The 22,300-nt window shown below is 40.4% G+C and overlaps 1 protein-coding gene across 6 annotated transcripts in view; it reads right to left on the bottom strand.

Moving 5' to 3' along the window:
- Positions 1-22,300, bottom strand: part of DNM3 (dynamin 3) — a 170,327-nt gene that overhangs the window by 47,542 nt on the left and 100,485 nt on the right. For 4 of the 6 annotated variants that reach the window (XM_074546454.1, XM_074546455.1, XM_074546457.1 and 1 more), the window contains 3 exons: positions 19,081-19,190; positions 7,219-7,330; positions 3,535-3,546 (listed from right to left, as the gene is read on the bottom strand). In XM_074546454.1, coding sequence (XP_074402555.1) covers positions 3,535-3,546; positions 7,219-7,330; positions 19,081-19,190 — 234 coding nt within the window. The remainder of the gene's footprint in view (positions 1-3,534; positions 3,547-7,218; positions 7,331-19,080; positions 19,191-22,300) is intronic. The other 2 variants (XM_074546456.1, XM_074546459.1) reach the window with 1 other exon arrangement.

Below are 22,300 nucleotides of genomic sequence, written 5' to 3'. Positions count from 1 at the left end.
TGAGAGCACTGCTGTCATACATGCAGGGAGAATGAGGATCCTGACTTCACTATGTTCCCATTTTCCAGGACTGTCTCAAGAGACAGGAGGACATCTGGACTCCTTAATGAAGTAGCTGATCTGGAATTTGGGTTTAGTAACACTAACTCCCCTTTAAATAAAATAAAAACTTTTTAAAAAATGGGGAGAGAAAAGAAAGACTTTAATTTAAGCCATTAATATGTCACCAAAAAGTATTTGAAGCACCAACAGGCAAACTGACCTGACAGGAAGAGTATTTTCCTTCTCTTTTCAGGGGGACTCTGCTTTTCCCAAAGAGAAAATGCCAGCTAAATTACACTGATTTTATATTCAGTGACCATTTCCAGGCTCAGCATTATCTGCACAGTGACAACTTCACTGAGATGTGAATATGGAGTTCATAGACTTTAGTTCTACACATTCTGTAAAGGGTATCAGCAAGAACAGCAATGCAAAATAATTAGAAATGCAAGAAATTTATAGTCACTATATGTAAAAAGGAATTTAAAGAGATTTTGGTTTTCCAAGTCAAAGTTTCTCAAGTCTGAGATCAGCATTTAAGTGTTTGGTACTTTGAATCAAGTAGAAATTATTGGCTAACTCAGGGCTTAATGATGACAATGAAAAGGTGACTTTTTATATTAAAAAGTGGTACTTTAGGCTTTTGAGACTTTTCTGTTGCTTCTGTTTTATTGCTTGACTGCCAAGAGATTCAGAATCAAAATTTCCAAAGGTCCCAGCATCTATCTGCTCTTTAACCTAACAGTGTTAGAAGCCCATGGAGGTGGACTCTGGGAGAATGGTTCAGGTTTTGGTATTGTTTTCAAACAGCAGCAGCTGGAGGGCTGTTTTGAGGGGATTTGGTTTTTAAATGGGGGTAAAGAAGGTGCACAGGGTAAGCAGCAAATCCCCAGTGGTGGGTTAGGACAGTCAGAAGCTCTCAGCTCCTCTGTCTTCAGCAGCTGGGCTGAAGCACAGTGCTCTGCACAACCCTGGACAATTCTGCACTCATTCCCCATGCTAGGCTGTGGAGCTCAGCGTTAATATTAGCAAAATGCAGCTTGCCAACATGTGCTAGCTGAATGAGGTAGGTCTCCATTACCTCATTCCACACGACCCTTTTACAGATTTTATCCAACAAAGCTTCTGAAGATATATTTATCTTTAACCATGTGAGAAATCTCACTTACAGTAATGATTGTGCAACAATAAAAAGTAAAAATAAAAATGATTAGTAGTCCGCTGACGATTATAAACCCTCTTCACTTCCCTTCCTCCCCCTTTTTCTTACAGACTCATTACTCCAATGTTTATTTTTACTTTTGTAAGTCCAAGACTGCAAAGCTAAAGGCAGAGGTATAAAAGAGGCCACAGTCTGAAGGGATGGGTGAGTCCAGGATTGTGACATGTGAACACAGGGCAGGATCCAGTGCAGGAACAGCACACTGGGCAGCTCTGGAGGAGGGTTCCAGCTCTGGGAGCAACCCAGGAAAGCTGGGCCAGGACAGGAAGGAAGGATCCTGCAGCTTTTCACCATAAAGTTGCATTAGAAGCTTTAAGACACTGCCATTGTCAATCTGCCTTTCCTCTCCCCCCTGACCTCTTCTCAGAAACTCTCTGGTCACCTCTCAGGTTTATCCATGTCAGTTCCCAGCTCCACTAGGTACAGAAATCTCAATACTGTGGGGTTTGAGTCTCTGCAGGCAGCTGCAGGTTGGTTCTATCTGTCCAGCTGGGATCAGGAATGATCTGTGTGGAGGAGGAGATGATGAGACACAAATCCTTACAAGGAACTGGGTCAAAGAGAAAGACCAGGATGGTTTCCTGGAGATTTCTTTTGGAGTTCTAGATGGCAATCCAGGCCAGATGGAGTTTCTGAACATACAGCAAGAACTGCCCTTGGCTCAGAGTGAAGGAAGAGCTAAGAGCTCCCAAATCCTCACATCTCACAGGCTTCTCCTCTCCCTGCTCATGGGTGTCCTGCTGGAATCTGTCAGCTGCTGCTGGTGCTGAGCTCCCTGGGGTGCCCCACAGCTCACAGCTCTGCAGAACAGAGCAGGTCCATGCAGCTCCTGCCCTTCACACTCAGTTTGGGCCAGCCCCAAGAGCTCAGTGTGTCCCATCCCTCCCCATTTCCCTTCACAGAGCATCTACAGTCTCCTCTGAGATCACAGCAGCATCCCCTGCAGCAGCAAAGTCTTAAGCCAGCATGTTGTAAAGAAACATTATAAACACCACCTTGACATTTTAGTGTACACAGTTAACATTTACATTTCACACCACCTCCTATGTAAAGTGCCTCTCTCCATGCCATCAATTCCCTAATTCTCTTAACCCCTCCACACCCAACACTAAGAGCACCTTTTCTCAGGCAGGCCAACAAAACAGAGTATTTTTGGTGCTTCTGAGCTCAGCCACTGTGGAGAGAGGAAACCAGTTCAAACCAGTTTAATCAGTTTTTGACCCACTGTGGTAAAAAAACTGGTTAAAAATACAAAAATTAGAAGCAGACAGAATTCCCCAACCGTCAAAATCTTTAAAACCCACCTGAGTGTTTCCCAAATATCCCAGAAAGCTTCCAGCTCATAAAGAGATGCTGCAGGCAATTTTCAAAGGCTGCTTTCAACATTTGCTCTGGAGCATCTTTTAATGCTCCAGATTCACCTTCCTAAGGGTTAATATACCAAAACAGGAAGGAGTGGGGGAAAAAAGTCACAAAAGCTGTATGACTCCTTTCTGAGGTATGACAAACTCTCTCTGCATCTTATTCCAAAGTGTGAGATGTGCAACTTCCATTCTTAAGCTCAGTAAAAATGGCATTAAAAAGTCCTAACCCTGGGAACTGCATGATTATTCGTTTATCAGATCAACATCAGCAAAACTGTCTTTTTATGTGCTGCTTACTTTCAAAAAAAACCCCTACCACGCATATTTCAGTTCTCCCTCTCCACACCCCACACCCTTCTGCTGCTGTCCAGCTGGAACACATCAAGGGTCTAGAAGCCAAGTCAAATGTTGACCCCACCCTCCTCCATCCATTTTAAGGCACCTTCAAAGCCAGTACACTGATCTAGTTCAGCTTAGCCAACAACGCCAGCAAATCTGTTATTTAAGACTTTAGTGCTGGGTTTTTATAACTGCCCATTAATACAAGCTTTGATGTATGGTCAAAAAAGCCAGCTGTAATGAGTTTCATCAGACTGTAGTAACCTTTCCTCAGAAGGTCTTTATTACTATACCTTCATCATCTTTGGGCCCAATACTTTTATAGAAGCATTCTTACTGAACCTCCTTAAAACCAGCTCAGCAACACTTAACACTCTTTCCCCAAAATTAAAACAAAGAGCCAGTTATAGTTTTTCTTGAAGATACTTTTGCACCCACATTTTAATGATATTTTGCTGTTAAGAGCATGCAGGCAATAGCTCTGTGAACTGAAAGACAAACTAATTTTCATTACAAAGTCCTTCAGACAGGATACAAAAGGATTTTGTAAAAGGACAAACAACTTACTTTGTTGCTCCCCTTTGCAGGATGCAGCACAGAAGAAAGAGGGGAAAAAAAGAAATATTAGTTATATTTATTTTACATGCATTCAGCCTAACTTGTACAGTTCTGGAAGTGGCTCAAACCAAATGAGGAACTGACTCAGGGAACATTCACTGAATCCTGCAGTCAGACAGCTTCCAGGGGAACACAGGACATTCACAAAGGACTTAAATGTTCAGCAGGGCTGTTTTCCTCACTGCACAAACATTCTGACCCAGTGCAAACCAGGAGCAGCTCCTGGGAAGTCGCTGGACAAAAATACAAGGGAGAAGAAAAGAAGGCCTGGAGTGATGGATGGGATGGGATGGGATGGGATGGGATGGGATGGGATGGGATGGGATGGGATGGGATGGGATGGGATGGGATGGGATGGGATGGGATGGGATGGGATGGGATGGGATGGCAGCCAGAGGGATTTTCATGTGTTGCTAACACTGAACTTCCAGTACTCAAAGCAACTAGCTGGGCTGAGCCTTCCACGACAGCCATTCCCCACAACTTGCCAGCTAATGGAAAGTTTCAAGATTCAAAGCATTTTAAAAACCAAATGTTGAATTTTTAGATTAGTAATAAAAATTAGGAGGAGATGGCAATGGGGAGCACGGGGGGGAGAAGGAATGGGCGGTGCTAACAAGGTAAATTGTGCACAGCAGTTACGACAAACATCTGGGCTATTATTTTGGTTTAATTGCGAGTTTTGCCATGAGCTGGCATGAACAGTGTATATTATACAGTGGGAAGGCAGCCAAAATAAACACCAGCCTACACCAGTTGAGAAATACAGTCTGGAAAGGTTAGTCACAACGTTGTAGTCATTTTTTAACAAAAAAAGGAGGGTTTTGGATGCATTGCTCCAGAAAGCCAGCAGCAAAGTCAGCTGGTAAATGGATATCCCATTTCAAAGTGAATTGGCCACAGGATGATTTATATCAAGCAAGCTGACTTGCATATGGGTTGGAAAAATAAAAACACTGATTCATTGCTATCTGGGTGGCTGTCAAAGCCCACGGCCTCACAAAGGCAAAGGGATTGGGAAGGAGGGGACTTGGAAACTGCAGAGAATTCAGAGCAACACTGAGGGCTGAGCAGAGGTAATTCATGGGACAGTGAATATGGGAACACAGTCACTGTGCATCCCCATGGACAGAGGGACAGGGAAAACAAGCACAATGAGGCAAGGAAATGGAGGAAGGGGGTGATATATGGCCTTTAAAATATTAATGAGATTTGCTTAGGCAAAAAAGAAAGATTATAAATCTAGAACCTTGGATTTTGGCTTACAGGATTAAATGAACAGCAGAGAATCCATATTAGTGGCAGCAAGTACTGAACCCCATCACCACTGTAATCAAACAACTGTATCTAGCACTACTAAAAAAAAAATCAGCAGAAAATGAATATTCTTAGATTCTTAGTTGAGAGATTTGTCCTTGGTGAGAACTCAGAACACAGCTCTTTAATCAGTGCCAGATTCTTACTTCTCCTTTAGTTTTCATTTCCAAGCAATAATTCTGCTTCTGGTGCCAAAGCCCTGAATACTCAGAGTTCCCAGATGTGCCTCACAGGTAAAAGAGAGAGAAGTTCACTCTGGGAAGGGGCTTGGGCACCTCTTTGCCTTTTCAACTCTGGGATCGTGAAGTTGGGGGGAAGCACTGAAGTAAAACTCAAGTTGCTGCCATTTCCTGGCAGTCCCTCCTACCTAAAAACATGGTCTATGAATCTTTGAAGGAGAATAAAAGACTGGGGGCTGTCTCTAAAACTATTTTATATTGTCAGAGGAAGATGTGAAACTGAGGAGCATGCACAGGATTTTCATGAAATGCTGTTCATTTTTATTTAGGATTCACTGGATCTTCTAAGGTACCTGGAGCTTTGGAGATTTTGTTTTGCAAAATTCAAAACTCTGAACAGCAGACTCACAGTCCACATTTGAACCTCCTAAGGAATAAAGTTTTGGAGGCCTAGAGTAGCACAGAGCATCTTTGATGAACAGCTTGATAAACTACTGGGCAAATTTCAAACTACAGGCACTTGGAACAATAATATTTACTCTTTTATAATGTAAAGATAATTCCAGCTCAAAGGAGAACTGTATTTTGACTCCCTTCTACTTCTTGCAAGGAAGTCTCTCATCTTGCATCTAAGACTCTTTTGACAGACCAACTTTAAACAAAACCAAGAATTCTTTATAAACATATTTTGAATACCAAGTATTTTTAGGGAGAAGGGAGAGACAGGAAGACAGAAGAGAAGTTCAGAAATCCAACTAGTCTGTCTTGTTTAAGGATAAAGCACCAGGTATACCAATATGTTAAAAACATCACAGAACACAAGATTGAACCAGAGGTAGCAAGAGGTTTTTGTGAAATCATAATTAAAACCCAAGCAAGAAAAAACCAAAGCAACACAGAATATTGGTCCAAGTTATTAATTAGGTAACCCCTCAAAACAAATCCTTGTTACATAGCTTCTGATATTCTTAGGTAGGAACAGATCTACTGGAACAGGCAATATATGAAAAGTCACCAACACTGTCTCACTTTCTAAAAGTAAAGTCTCAGATACCTGATAGGTCTCCTGTTAAATGTATATTTTCACTATTCTCTAAAAAAAACATCATTACCATCATCACTCTTTATTTCTATAATAACTGGAGAATCCACTAGTATAAGAATTTCTTGTTTATCTTTTTATGGCAGTCTTGAAACTCTGCATGAACAAATCCTGGAGGAGATGCAGACAGAAATGTACTGGAAGCCATGCAGGCATCACAACCAGGGGAAGAAAAAGATGAAGAGAGAAGACAGCACAAGACCCTGGACTGAAGAAACCTGGCCTTCCCATGGAAAACAATCAGGAAGAAGAGCAAATTCATGAGAATCAAAGCATCATTCCTCAGAGCAGATCTTCTGCCAAAGGCATCCAGCACTCACTGCAGAAAGGTGAGCTGTGAATTACAGAAACTTTAAAGGCTCAAATGCCAGGTACTTCTGCTAGTCAGCCTTCCCTTTGGATACATCTCAAACCTTCACTTGAAGTAAAACACCAAGATATCCAGGTCCAAAAAATATTAAATAGTAGCTGGACATATTCTGTTTCCCAACTTTCTGTCATTTCTAGTAAATGAATAGAGGCTTTTTTATTGTATCCTGTTCAATTTGCTCCACATGATGATTAGCTGAGTAAAATTGCCTTTGGAAAGGTTTAGCATGTGTTTCATGCACAAAAAATGATGCAGTGAATAAGTAAAATAAATATACATGATTGCCTGGAATGCTTCTGTCAGTTCTGTAATCCAGAGCTTGAGGGAATAAACTCTTCAAAGCACATCTTTACCTTAGAAAACATTAATAGAAACAATGAAGCTCAGGAAACCCCAAATTGCTCAATGCTTCTACTACACAGATCCAATGAAAAACATGTTGGAAGCTTTGGTTTGTGGTCAGTTGGGTTTTCTACACTGAGGTTTGACGCACAAATTGGTCTTAAAATATTTCATTATGAATATTTTAGAATTACCACAGTACAATGAAAAAGCTGCTCTTTGTTGAGATATCTGCATCAGACACTGTGTTTTCCCAGATGATACAGTTGTTTTTTTGGACTTGAACAGAGCAGCTACTGGCAAAGCAGAGAGCTTTAACTTACTGAGGATTTATCAGGATAGACACCGGCTCGTAGCAGAGATGCCTTCCAGCTATCCACCTCCTCTTGGGAGTCACAGGCTAGCTCAAGGAAACGGTAATCCTTGTAAACATTCCTAGAACAAAGAGCACCACATTGTAAAACTAACATTTTACTGCTCTCTATCATTTAAAATTATTTTTTAACACAGCATTTAAAATTAAAAATCATTTGGGATCAGGAATTACTCGGTAATTGTTGTGCACAACAGACTTTATGGGACAGGTGCTTGTTTGATAATTACATGGAGTACTTAAAAATATCTTTGAATGTGACAGCACAGCTCTGGAAATAATAATCACCTAAAAGCACTGTGAAACTACTTAAAATCAATTTTCCTGCTTTTGCTAAAACAGAGCACTTTTAGGGGAGAAAAGAGTGTTGTGATGAAGACGACAAACACGTAAGACATGCCAACATAACAGCACAGCTTGTGACGGATTGCTGCTGTAACCAATAAATACCAAAATCACCACTGATGCAAGTTCTTCCCATGTGAAGTCCTTTCAGTCCAGTTTATACCCTTTCCAGGTTTTAGACATCATCAGTAAAAGAGGAAAAAACCAGCAATGATAATCAAGATATTTTTAAACAAACAAAACAAACCACAGATGTCTCTCATCATAGTCAGAAAACTGGGACATGTTTAAATCAAATCTCTTACAGGTAGTTCACATAATGAGATAAATACAGGGAATCACTTAATGGAAGAAAAGAGAAAGGAGGGAAAATACATCTGTAGGAAGGTGGTGCTTGTAAATTCTTCAGTACACAGAACAGATTTTCCCCTCACAGTTTAGCCATTAGTTTCTGAATTCCAATTCTATACACAGAGCAGATCACTGTAAATTTGTCAGCCAACAGTCTTTTTAGGAAAGGCCACAAGCTCAGCTGAAAAGGGTTAGGAAAGCACATTTTGCTAGATCTTAACAGTTGCACAAGGATCAATCTTCCATCCCAACCAGACTGTTGTTTTCCCTCAGCAAGCTGTGCAGGAGAGGGGATGAGGGAGATTGCTTCACTCTCAATGACAAGGGGCCTTTGGTTTCATTTCTCCCACATATTCTGAGAGAGGAAAAAACCAGAATTCACTGTAGAACAAGGAAATAAAGCTATTATTGTCACTGCCTAGACAAATTTCTTTAGCATTTGGGGACTGGTGGGATTTCACTGCCACACTGCTGGAACACAACTGACTTGATGTAATTCCCACTCACAGCAGTGATTCTCTCTTAACCAGCAATGGCACCAGGCACCTCACAGCCTTGCTTTTTAGGGGCAGGAAACAGGTTAAAAAAAGGTGAAAAAAGTGGAATTGAACCTGAGCAAGAAGCAGCCATGACACCAAATCATTAAATTATCACCTATGAAACCACAGCACAGCAACCAGAGCACACCCACTCTGAAGAGAGCAAAATGTGGTAATTTTTAGCAGGCTCATAGGTTGAATTCAAAACTACAAAGAATAAAGAACATACTCAGAATTATTTCCTTACATTGGTGATTCAATTCTCACCAAACTCAAAGGGTAAATCTGAGCACCAGGCTTGCACTGGTGCAAAAAGCCAGGCTGGAGGTGCCACCAGGGCATTTCCCTCCCACAGAAACCAGATCCAAAGGTCACAAAGAGGCACTAATGGGCCTGATCCTACAGTATAGCCAAAGCCACTGATAGGATGAACAACTGAAAGCTCTGTGGATTCTTTTATTGATTGAGAAATTTAAAATTAATCTTTTTTCTCCCCCGACTCCAAAAATACTAATCCTGTCTTAAAGCAAATAATAGCCTGGATAACCTTATCAGATGCTGTTACCTTAAACTGAGCAAATACCTGAATTTTATTCAATTTGCAATATTGTGGAACTCCAAGACAGAATTTACTGAACAAAAAAAAAAAAAAAGTCAATTAAAATAAATTTAAAAGAAAAAGGAAAAAAAAGGAAGCATAATGAAATTGTCAGAGGAAAACAGTTTTAATTTATTGTTAGGAGAAACTTTTACTGAGATAAGCTTCTCTGGCTAAGATAATGAAGCAGCTATAACTTTGAAGAACTAGGAATCTGAAATGGTAAAAGGGTACTCTCAGCAAAGATGACTAAAAATAACAATAGAGCAAATAAAGGCTGTAAAACATAGTGATAGGGAAGTTCCAAAAACACTTATCTGCAAGAGCAAAACAACATGACACCAGCTTGTGAAAACATTTTTTCAGGCCTGTCATGTTCTATATTACACTTTTTGGCATTTTGTGGCTTGCTGCAAGCAGCGTGGCTGTGTGAGCAGGGATTTCAGCCAGGCACTCGGAAGACGTGGGAGCTGGCAGTCCTGCATTCTGTCCCTGTGCCAGGATTCTCCTGGGGCTGGGGACACCTCATGGCCAGCAGCTGATGTCCCCACATCCCCCAGGTCCTCCTATCTCCCTGTAGGATCTCAGAGCTCTTTTTTGTGCAGCTGATTCTATTCCACCACCACTGCCAAAGACGCAGCAGGTGTGAGGGACTGAAGGATGCACACCCTGAGTGCTCCCAGCATTGTCCCAGCAGGGCAGGTGAGGGATGCTTGTCTCCCAGCTGGATTCCTTGCTGCTAGACTGCCCCTGCCTCTCTTTCTCCCAGAAAGGCTGACAAGCATAGGAACTTTTCAAAGGGAAAAAAAAGCCAAAGTAACTTCTTTCAGTAACTTCTGAAAAGAGTGTGTCCTTTTCCTGTTACCAGTGGAATCTTACAAAAACACATTAACATGTTTTACTCATTAGGAATGCACTGGCGTCTCCTGGAAAGCTGTAAAAACCTTCTTGAAAACAATTCAGATTTTCTGTTTTCTTCTCTTTTCCACTTCTTAAAATTGCTGAAGCCATCAGCACAGCACCAGTTACTACTCAAGCCTCACCTAGGTTCTCCATATGGAATGCTGTGAAGTCATGTTCTCACCCTCACCTCTAGAGCAGCTAAATGGGATGTTGGACATCAAAGACTATGACAGAATAAAGGAAAGCAGAAAAGATGAACTCTCAACAATACCAATCTTGTTGATATTCAGGTATCTGTAAATCTAAGGGACTACAGAAACAAGATACAGAAAATGGGAACATGCCTAGAAGTACCACCTGCAAGTAGTATTTCCCTTGAATATTTAACATTTCTTAAATGTGAACACATAATTGAGGAAACTGCAAAGCTGTGTGCATCTACCAATCTCCCAACTTCACTTCCTCCTGGAGTCTCATCGCTGTAATTTAAATATCATGCATAATACATGAAAATATCACTGTTGTGGCATATCTGGAAATCAACATAATAGTAATAACACTGCCTTTCTTTCCCAGAGTGAAAAAATACAAAAGGCTACCATTTGTTATCTGCAGATTTTATTGGACTCTAGAAAAATAAACCTCAACATGGAACTGCATTTCCATTAAAATTGTAGCCCCACATTTCTCTTCCCAAGAATATTTCTGGGTTTCACATTCTCTGAACCTCAGAGAAAGAAAACAATTTTTATCATTTGCTGTGCCTGTGTTGTGCAAAGTAGAATGCAATACGGAGATTGTTTACCCACAGTGATGGTGTTTTGTTTCCTTGGCCTGTCAGGGCCAGGTGTGTGTGTGTGTGTGAGGACTCTTGGGTGACAGTCACAAGATTCAGTGTGCAGTGTGTGCAGTTGTGTGCAGAGTGAGTGCTTGGCAGATTCAGTTTTAAATGTATAGAATAATATAGTATAGTAAAGTAATTAATTAACTTTCTAATATCCATGGAGTCAGACACATCATTCTCTCCCCTTGATGGGGCCATTGCAATACATAATTACTCATGAGGATGAACAGACAATTGGACTAAAAGAATCATTTCCAGTTCTGGAAGGTTCCACACTCAGGACATGCCTTTTCTAGGCCAGGCCCATCACCTCGAGGTACAACAGCCACCCAGCTGTGACTTTGCTTACCCCACAGCTTCTTCACTTTATTTTCACCTTGATTTCTTGTTTCCTTTCCCCTGTATATTTCAGGGTCTAACACAGAAATGTCCATAGGTGTTTCCTGAACTCCTCCCATAAAGAAAAAATCCTAACAGGACTGGATTAAGGTATTTGAAAGTGCCCAAGAGGAAAGTGAGAAATGCCAGATAAGTTTGAAGACTGACCCAGCTGTGAGCTACTGAGATTTCCCTCCCAGCCACCCTGAAGCCTGGGCTGTCAGCACTGCCTAGGGAAGGCTTGACTACCTATAAACCAAATTTCTGCAGTCCAGGGGCAGGGAGTGAACAACACACCTGGAAACCACTCAGAAAGAACAGCCCTTGCAACACCAGTGGGTTCCCTCCATGGTGGCTGCGCATCAGAATGTGCTGAGCACATCCCCTGCTGCACATCAAGAGGGACTGTACCTCTTGCAATTTCTTAATAGTAAGATAAGGTTAAATATTTATCTCCAGCAAGCCTAGAAAATTTGGAAGGGCAACCACATTCCAAGCCCAGTTAACATGTGTGATTATATATTAATGCATACTCACATATAAGCATGTGCATGGAGAGTTTTTAGGTTGAGTTGGATCTGGATTTCACTAGCCAAAGTTGTACTAGATATGCATAAAATTTGTTTTCATACAGAGAAAATACAAACCAAAATTAATTAAAAATGCATTTATTCTTGCCAGTGTGGGAAGAGACAGAACAACCATTACACAGCAAGAATAGTGACATTTTTTAGAACTGGACCTATAAACTACTTAAATCCTCCAAAGGACACAAACCCATATTTAGCTTCAGCAGGGACACTGGCACAAGGGAAACTACTCACAGACTGAAAGACACAGGAATATTTTCTTTTACAGGGATTTCAAAGTGATTTTTTGGTAAACATCTCATCTCTATTAGGATGGAAACAGAACTAAACATTAGAAATCTAGAACTAAATGCAAATTGGTCCCATTTTATTCCATGAAAAACACAAAGGATTGAATTCTTAAGTATTTCTCACTTGATTGAAATTGGAAACACACAGAATATGGGTTTAATGAATAGTCACCTAAAATGAAAAGGGGAGAAAATAACAGAATCCAGACACTCCAGCTACTGGGAAAGGTAATTTTGGATAAAATTGTACATTTTCTATCTATTCAACCTGCAACTCCACTGTGCACAATCTGCTTATTCAAATTCACTCTTAGTCTGTGATTTTGGACACCTGTAATTGCACAATGGCTGGTTTGAGCATATGCACCTATTTTTTTTTTTTTTTTCAAATAGAAAAGCTCTACCAGAAGCTCTGCAAATCATATATTTTGAAGAAACAAAAATGGCCATCTGCTCTGAGTTAACAGCAGTGACTAACATTTTCTATCAAGGCATACCATTTCAGATCACTCCAGTGTGAATGCTAATTAAAATTAATTACACATGACTCTGAAGATTCTTTTTTTTTCTTAATATCCAGAAAAGCTAAGGAGACAATCTCTGAGACAATGTCATGAAATAATTACACTTAAGGATTTTGCCATCTGTGTCATGTGAGTGCTCTCCCAAATGCACATGAATTTTTTCAAGCACACACACCCAAAACACACAGAAACCCCCAAGTTTCAGGTGCAAATGAACAGAAGATGTGCTGCTCAGTACATAGGCCAGCCTCGGCAATGAAGTATCTCGAGTCCTATATTAACCCAGAAGAGAAATGCAGCCAAAACTAACACCACACAGGCCAAAATCCACAGTAGTAACAGGGACTGCCACTAAAATATTCCAGCAGTCCCTGGAGGAGAAGGTTTCATGCCTTTGGTGGTGAGGGATGGAAGCCTGGCCTGGAATCTGCCTTGGGGCCACACAGACACAAAAGCTGCCCCCAGCTGTCAATACCTGCACCATACTCTCTCTTATTTGTCAAGTAAAAAATACTTGTCAATAATGATAAAACAGAATATATTCCAAACAAAACCCCAACCTCTTTCTCTTTTTTTTCTTTCTTTTTTTTTTTTTTTTTAATAAGGGAAAGCTGTTGGTAATAAAGGCTAGCTATTCCTTGGGTTTGTATATTTTTCCTGTTCTTAAATATTGTACTCTCCAGCATTTTAGCAGTTTGTTTAGAAATGTTAGCAGGTTTTTTTTTCTGAATTAAATTTGTAGGGCTTTTTAATTAAACAGATTCTCTCTCTTCCATTTTGAACAGAGAGGGCTCTGAATAGCTTACAGTCCAGCTTTTCCTGAGGCTTAGCTTTCTGAGTAATTCAAAAACAGTAACTAAACATACATCTCATTTTAGGCTTTCTCCTTTAGCCTGGCTTCTATCCAACACCTCCTCTGACCCGGTCTCCTTTCACTAGTTCCCTTTATTTTGGCTCCTGCCCAATTTCCCTTATATATGGATAGCAGTTAACCAGTTGCTGCCCATGGCCAGAAATTCAGTACTTACAGCTCTGGTACATTTGGAGTCCCAGAAACAACTTGTGCTCCAATCCCTTCTGGAGCAACCCAGAACCAACAACATTTACCCAAAACATGCAGTGATGCCTCTCACTGAGCAGACACAGAATCATTTCCTGGGTGCTACCAGACACCAGCTCCCTGTGCAATATGATTCCTGACAGACAGAGTGTACTCAGGAGTCAGGAGCTACAATTCCTCATCTGGCAGTTCTATTTTCAGTCCTATTGTGTGCCCTCAAAATGGCCTTTTGCTCACTCTTCTCTGGACATTCATCTGTCTGTCAGATTAACGAGCTGTTTGTACAGACAGGCAGCTCTGGAGCAGGGATGGCAGATTCTGTCCCACTGCTTCATGATTCCTGAGGGGCACTTTGCTCTCAGGAACCCACTCTTGTGAAGCAAAGGGAACAGTTCTGTGCTTTGCACTGCTCCTCACACCCCTCTATCACACAGAAGTGTGTGTGATAGAGGTGAGGAAAGCAACACCATTACTCAGCTTCATCTGAGTGATTTTTCACCTGGTGATTTTTCAGGTTTTAGCTTTTATTTTTCACATTCTGTGCTGCTTTAGTGTGTGGGTCTGGGCTCCATAAGAGGGGATGGTGAGCTCTGTGCACAGAGGGAAACAAAACAATTCCTGCTCCAGCTGGGCACCAAGGACAAATGATCCAAATCTCAGGCCCAAGAGCACAAACAATGTGGGGTGGAGAGAGAAAAACAAGCAGGATGGGACTGCATGGGCTGGAGCTGTAATTGGACAATTAATTCCAATATGCAAATGGAGCAGAACTTATAAGACATCCTGTGACCAGTGGTCCATTTTGTGACCATTTTGGTTCATCTTGGGTGCAGCCCTGGCTGGGCTCTTGTGCTGCCCAAGGTGGATCCATTGAGGCCTAATAAATCCCTGCTTTATACTTTAGCTCTGTCCACTCTCTGTTCTAGCTCAGCCTGCACAAGGTGTCACTGGTTGAACAGGAAAGGAAAAGACACGAGAACTGGTGGCATCTTCCTCTGCAAGGAAAGCAGAATTTCCCACATTGGTTCTGCTCCTCTGGCTCCAAGGACAGAAGTGAGTCTGAAGAGGAGCAGAGGAAGGCTGCAGATCAGGGACTCTCCACCAGGTAACCCTTCCTCACTCTGTGGTTGCTGCTCCCACTATTGGTACAGAAGGCTTGAAAAGTCACCAAATTAACAAACACTTCACCCTGCTCCCATTTATAACCCCCAAAATCTGTACCTAGTAGAATCCCTACTCCTCTAAAAGAGAATTCATCTCTCCAGAGTTGGAGAAGAGGTGGAAAGAAGCATTTTTTCTGTTTCTAGCAAATGAAGACAGGTTTTTAAACTCAGCATAATTTCTTCAATTAAAAGGGAAGCAGTATATAAATTGAGGTGGAATACAGTAATACAACAATTCATTGACCAGTAAATCAGGAAAAAAGTGTAATGAGGCTACTGCAAAGGCAAGAGATTACTTTAGAACAACAGACAATCTGTCAAAATAGTACCATGTGGATCAAAAGGGAAAGATCAGTGACTGCTTGCCCTTCTCAGGGGAAATGGAGAGGTAGGACTTGCACACATCCTTAAGGGACACATATTTAAGACTACAGTTTTTGTTCCAACCTACAGTACTTGGGTAACAGAAAAAGCACCAAGAAGTGAATAATTTTTACAAGAAATACATGGAGAATAGATCAAGTATTTGGAATTAAATCCTGTATGGGCAGTAAACTTTCTGGGATGGACAGAATTTGTTTTCTTTGTTCTTGAGCTCTGAACAAAAGTCTTACCCACTCAGCAATGAGAACATAACAGGTTAATCTACTGAACGTGAACTGAGATGCTGAAAAATCCTCTCTTCTCCATTTTCAGCTCTGCCCAGAAAGTCAGTGGCTACATCTACACAACTTCACAGTAAGCTCTACAGCAGTACTGCAAACATTCTTTCTTTTCCTATAGCGGAATTATTTTAAAATACTCAATATATTTGATCTCTTTTTCCAGTCTAAAAAAAAAGCCAGACTTGCCACGAGTTTCCTGTGGAGAAGATGGTTAACACAGAATAGCACTCACTCACAGCTTTAGGTTAGACACACACTGCTTGAAACCACAGCTCAACTGCAGTTACTAAAGGCAGGCTGGTGCAGATGGATGCAGCCAAAATGATCCAGGAATCACAGGGCACTCACTCAAATTTACTTTGGTTTAATATCTACTTCTCCTAAGGTAAGGAAACTGGAGGACTCCATAGCAAAAGCCTTCCATAGTGTCTATAAATTAAGTAGATGGCCCATTCAAAAACTTTGAATGTATGACTTACTTTGCAGAAAACAAACCTAACCTCCCAGTTAAGTAATACTGTAACTATTTCAGGCAAAGTTTTCCTTTTCCCACCCTCACCTTTTTTTTGTTGTTTTTCTAAAGATTTAATTAGAAAGTAACAGGAAAATAATTTAATTATTTCACAGCAGAGCCTTTTCATAAACACACAATTATGTTCATTCCATGAGAATTTATCTTCACTGTGAAATCAATCGTCACAGTCTCCATTTACTCTACATTACCAAGTCACATTTGATTCCTGTCAGAGAACTGTTGACTTCTGCACTAAATCAAAATGACAGATACTGTTAGTTTCCTTCTCCATCTACCCCCAGTCTCAGCTAACTCAAGATGGTTTTTCCTTCTATGCAGTGAAATGAGTATTTTCCTGGTAACTATATTTCAGAGCTGGAAAGGTTTTCATAAATGGAAAAAATGCAGTGCATAATCCAGGAAACTATTGAAATGTACAGTATCAGAAACATATGGCTGGAGCAAATACCTATGCAGTGAGGGGCTGGGAATGAAAAAGAGAACAAGCTTATTAAAATTCTTCTCCTAAAGCATTTTTGCTTGAAAATTAAAATAATTTAATTGAACATTAAGAAAGATTTCGTAGTCAAGGAAAAACATGCTGCAGATTATGGGGGAGGGAAAAAGAGATACAGAATAATCTCCATGCTATCATGGAAGCTGGAACAGATGATTTTGCCTTTGTTCTTTAATGACCTACATCTTAAATAGCAAAATGGTTCCATAACCAGAACCCTCAGAGGGCAGACTTCGAAAGTTGATTTCTTTCTTAGTTGCTAAGGTTTTTTTAATTAAAAAAAGCAACCACTCCACCAGCCCCCAACAAAAAAAAAAAAAAAAAAAAAAAAAAAGAAGAAGAAAAAAAAAGAAAAAAAATTATCTAAGTTAATTTTTTACATGATCTTTGAAAAGGAAGCCATACTCACACACACAGAGATCAGAAACCAAGATTCAACAGATTACCACAAAGTAAAACAACAGTAAGAATTCTTATTTCAATGTATCTTTATCAATTCCCTCTTTCAGTTTCCTTAAGAATGTGGGATAGGGGACAGTCCCCAGCCAGATCACTCTACTTGAGATCCAATATTCCTATTTTTGCTGACACATCTATCAATTCAGGATTCAGAGGAAAGTGATACTAATCTTGTTTTGACCAATTTGTGCCAGGAGGCAGATTTTTAGAAATATCAAAAATCAGCTGTTTTACAGTAACAAAGAAACTGCTGTTTTAATTAGAATTCAATAAATATTTCTTCAAAAACAACTTCTGCCTCCCTTAAATGAGTATTTTAATTTTAATTTTAATGAGCAAGACTGACTCCATGATCTGCCTCTCCCAAGGCAAAGGTATTTTGTGGTCTCACTGCTGTGCTGTCATGTCTTAACATGCCCATGTGGATGGAAGGATGTTTTTAGAGCAGCTTGCTGAGGCTGCAGGGTCTTCTCAGAGCTCAAAGAGGCAGGGCTACTACAGACATGGCAAACATTTTAGACATCTGATTTTGAAATCCTTGATATCTACTATGGATGAAGATCAAGCAAAAATGTGAATGTCCAGCTGTATACCACCTAAATCAATCCTAAACTTGCCAACGGAAATGCTTCTCTTGGATTTTCACAGCAGTTCAATGATTAATATTTATGATGATAATAATATTCAAAGCCATTAGTTGAACCAAAGGAGAAACAATGAGTTAAATGAACAAATTTCTCATGGAAGTAACCTAATATGTCCAGCTGCTATCAAGCCACCAGAACAAAGTTACCTTTCTTGATGGATCCACACATATCTACAGCCAGAACCATCAGAATTACATTCATTTCCAGCATCCAAAGATCATTTCTGCTTTTAAGAACATGAAAAGCTTTTCAAAGCTTTTTTCTGTGCTCCAGAAACACAAGTGGTCAAGCATGTGAAATGTTATTCCCAGCCAGTGTGTGTGTGACATGCTTTCAAAGGGCATCTCCTGGCAGGCTGGATGAGGTGGCAGCAGACACAGGCAGAGCCTTCCTGGGCTGGTTCAGACTGAGCCTGACATTGTGGCCTCACATTCCTGGGGTCAGCACAAACCTGACAGCCCAGAAATCCCATGATTTGCTTTTGCTTTGCAAGAGGGAGGGACACTCCTTGCTTCTGAAATTCTGGCCACTATGTCTGGAGCAAAGACAGCTGCCTCTGCAGAGAGCCACATCCAGCCCTCATCATCTTGAATATCTGAAGGCAATGCCAAGCTTTAGTGATGTGAGGGAGAATCAGGTGTGAAGGAATCTAGCAGAAGAGGTGAACAAGGATATCTATCCATGCTACTTTTGCCTGAAAAAAGCTTACAGAAATTGCCCCTTATCTGCTAAAATGCAATTCCCCTGAGACAGCTACAAATGCAACTCTCCTCTCCAGTTAAAAAAAATAAAAATTACACATCACTTTTATGTCTTTTGTAACATTTAAGGAAACTGAGCTGGCTGTGCATCAAGAGTGGCTTCCATAGAGTGACCACAACACTTAAAGCAGAGAAGAGTCTGAGGTGAAAAGTGTGGGGCAAAAACGAAAAGGCAAAGATTTTATTAATTAAAGAAGTAGAGGAATCTAATTTTTCTCCATTCAGCAGTGTCTAAACCCAAACAAACAATCAAATGAGTCCCAAGATTAGTGACAGGCAAGATTTTCCACTGGAGAAAGTGAAAAGCAATGACGCTTTTGTGATTTACACCAGTTGAATCTGGTCACAAGGTACAGAAGTCATGAATGTTTTGGTAAGCCTAGGTGACTGCCAAATAAAACAAAAATAGGATCAGGAGATGATTATTCAGCCATAAGGAAGGACTGGCTGACTCATCATGGAGCTGTTTCACCCCACGAGTGGCTCAGAGGACACCAACCTCTCATCCCATGGTTATGCAACAGCAGAGCAGCAGATAAATCAAGAATATCAAGACCTTGTGCACTCAACATGGTGGAAACAGCAGAAGTGCACTCACAGTTATTCAAATGCTCAGCTAGATACTATCTGGTAGAAGTATCTGCAGAACAGCACATTTTCTCACCTCTGCTCTGTGTTAAACAATGCAAAGATGTGTTTGCTGGACATGAAGCTCTTTTCCACATCTCGCACTTTCAAGTTGTCCAAAGGCAGCATGTACTTCTTCTCTTTTTCCTAGGAAAAAAAAGGATTAAAACAACACTGTGTGAGAAGAAGCCTGATGTCAGCAAGATCTGTAGAGTTGGTAATGACCTTGGAACATTTGTTATCATAAGGAAATACCCAAATTTAAATGTCTGCTTATCTTTCACAGACCTACCTGCAAGAGAAATGAAACCTCAGTTTCAGTTCTGTTATTCACTGACCCTTTCAAAACATTTCCTAATAAAAAAAGTTCACCTCAAACACATAAACATCTACATTTGTTATTTTTCATTCCTCTGAATTCTAAAAAGGCAAGGGTCAGACTTCACTAAAATAAAAGTATCTGATCAAAAAAGAACTCTTCTAAGTCTGCACAACAAGAGAAGTAATTGGTGGCATAAATTCATCTCTACTTTTGCTATTATTAATTATTTAAGCATGGCATTCAATAAACTCACACATAAATGTTCATTCTGCCAGTGAAAAATACAAAATCCATACAAATCAATCTAAATAATACTATGTACAAACAAAATCAGACTCTAATCTAACCAGCTTATTTCTCTAAGGGGAATGAGTTATTCCCTCTTGCTGTAGCCAACTCCTTTGCAATTTCACCACAACCCTCATTTACAGCACAATCACTGTAATTTCACCTTTTCCAGGTTTCTTCCTTCACTTCCTATTATGAACTAGCAATACTCCCAAGGTCATTTATTGTGTCAGAACAAAAAAAACCCTGAGATAATTAGCTGCTTCCATTGTGTTAAACTTCTTTAAGTGATGGATAAACTGAAGCTGACCTTTCCAGTTTGCTTTGCAAACACACCTGATGTTCAATAAAAGGATCCAAAAACAAGTGGCCATTCTCAAAGCCCTCATTCAGGGCCTGCCCATCATGATAACTCTCACAGGGTTATTAACACAGCACAGTTTAACAGATTCTAAAAGCCATCAAGGTACTGCTAAAGCTGGTGCCACTATGGCAGCAATGGATGCAGAGGGGCTTTATGCCCTGGAATTCTCCCAGTGGATATAAATGGGGTTTTCATGACTCTGGCTACCCAATGACCCTGCAGAACTTCAATAAATCACCAAAGCTGGAGAGCTCAGATTCCTTCACAGTCCCTTATCAGGCAGCAAGGCTGACTGGTCTCTGCCCAGCCACCACCAGAGCCAGCTCTGAAGTCCAGCAGCCCTTTCTGAAGTATTCTGGGCTGGAACATCACTCATGGGGGTTGGCTCAGGAAGAAATATGCATGGGACAACAGTTTATTGTATGCCCAGGAAACAGGACAAAGGGACAAACCAACCTAGGACTCAGTCTTCTCTGTGAGTGTTTCCCAGAATACACCAAGCAGCTCTCAGTGCACAGAGCTGGAAGATGTCCTGGCTGGGCTGAACGTGTGTTCTGTGAGGGCAGATGCAATTCATCTTGGCAGAGCTTCAGGAGATTGCAAAACTCAGCTGGATGAGAAAGGCCCTAAGAGTGAAACTATAAAAATACCATGACATGGCCAACAAAGGCTCGCTTTCCTAGACAGCCTCCTAGCAGGCCTCAGGAGAGGAAAAAGCAGATTTCAAAAACCCTTCTGGAAAAGCACAATTTCTTTTGCTGTTGAATACAAATGTTATCAAATTCTGTGTATTATACAAAAAGCATCTGATGGATTTTGAAATTGCCTCTATCTTAACCACCCTAGAAATCATCCCTCACAAAAGAAGATCCATAGGTGCATTCTTCGCTCCCTCACCTAATATCTGCTCCCATGAAGGAGTCTAGCTCAGTGCCACTCTGCAGCTGTTTATCACAGCTCAGATCTAAATTCTGCTCCCAGGGAATCTGCATGGTCTGAAGCCCTGGGGCTCTCCCAGCAGGGACTGTGTACTACCACCCACTCACTGAGAATTACCACTGAGACAGACAAAACTAAGCCATGTAAATTCATAATTTAATTAATATTCATATTAATATTCATATCAATAAAAATATTTGTAAACAACACTAAATGAAGATGTTATAAATATTTATACATGCAAATTGGAAGTATCTGTCTTCTAATACTAATTTGTATTGATATGATCTCTTTTGCTGTTATAAAATTATGTCCTACCTAGTCTAGCAAATGAAAGTAACAATAACAAAGGGACACACACTGGAAAAATATTGTAGCATATATTAAACCTTGTATCAAAAGCAAATATCCTTTTCAGCTGAAAGCAGGACTGCAAGGCCATATAAGATACTTTGTATTATATTTCACAAACTTAAGCCTGGTAATATATAAAAAAATCTTTTGGGCAGAAATATTCTATTTGGGCAGATATATTCCATCATAGCTAAGGAAAAAAAACTCCAAGATAAGTTTAATTTTTTCTGTAAAACTAATCTTTCACTATTACAGAATAGACTTACCATGATTTACTATTCAATTGCTGAAAATTTAAGAAGTTTCTGATGAGGTGTTTCTTCTGACAGACACTATTTACTGACAAACCAAGCAACCACAGATGAATAAAAATAGAAACTGATGAAAAATCTCTACCAAGAATCTGATTGTCTAAACAAAAATTCCACAAGAGGGAAAGTTATATAAATGTTTGATGCCAAACTGTGAGAAAGTGTTTCTTCTGCACCACCAGGAAAAAGGAAATGCCTACTGAAGGCTAAGAAGTGGTTGGTATTTATTTACATGGCCTCCTACCCACATGCTGAGACAGGGCAGTTTCCAAGAAAGGGAAATCACAGGGTGCCTGTGCTTGAGGCAAACAGAGTCACACAGGAGAGATCAGAGCTAAATACTGCTTAATTCCAGGAGAAAGCTATTACTGAGACATTGAAGTGTGGCAGCAAAACTCATTGCAATTTTATTTTCCCTCCAAAGTGGGAGAGAATATACAGAAATAGAGAACAAGCTAATTCAACAGCAGATGAGCCCAACATTTCAGCCTAAGCTCAATCAATATTATGTTTTGGTAGGGCTAAAAAAGCAGCAGCCAGGACTGTTAGTGCACGTTTCCCATGCTGAGAAGCTGACAGCATAAGAAACAGGGAATGCATGAAGCCTGGGAGGAATGGGGCTAGGCACCCTTCGACGAGTGACTACATGCACATAACTGTGGGTCCAGTTTGTCCCCCT

The sequence above is a fragment of the Zonotrichia albicollis genome, chromosome 8 (genome assembly GCF_047830755.1).
Source record: "Zonotrichia albicollis isolate bZonAlb1 chromosome 8, bZonAlb1.hap1, whole genome shotgun sequence".
Lineage (NCBI taxonomy): Eukaryota > Metazoa > Chordata > Aves > Passeriformes > Passerellidae > Zonotrichia > Zonotrichia albicollis.
Note: the sequence above shows the minus strand (reverse complement) of the source record. Positions and strands in the feature narration are given on the sequence as shown.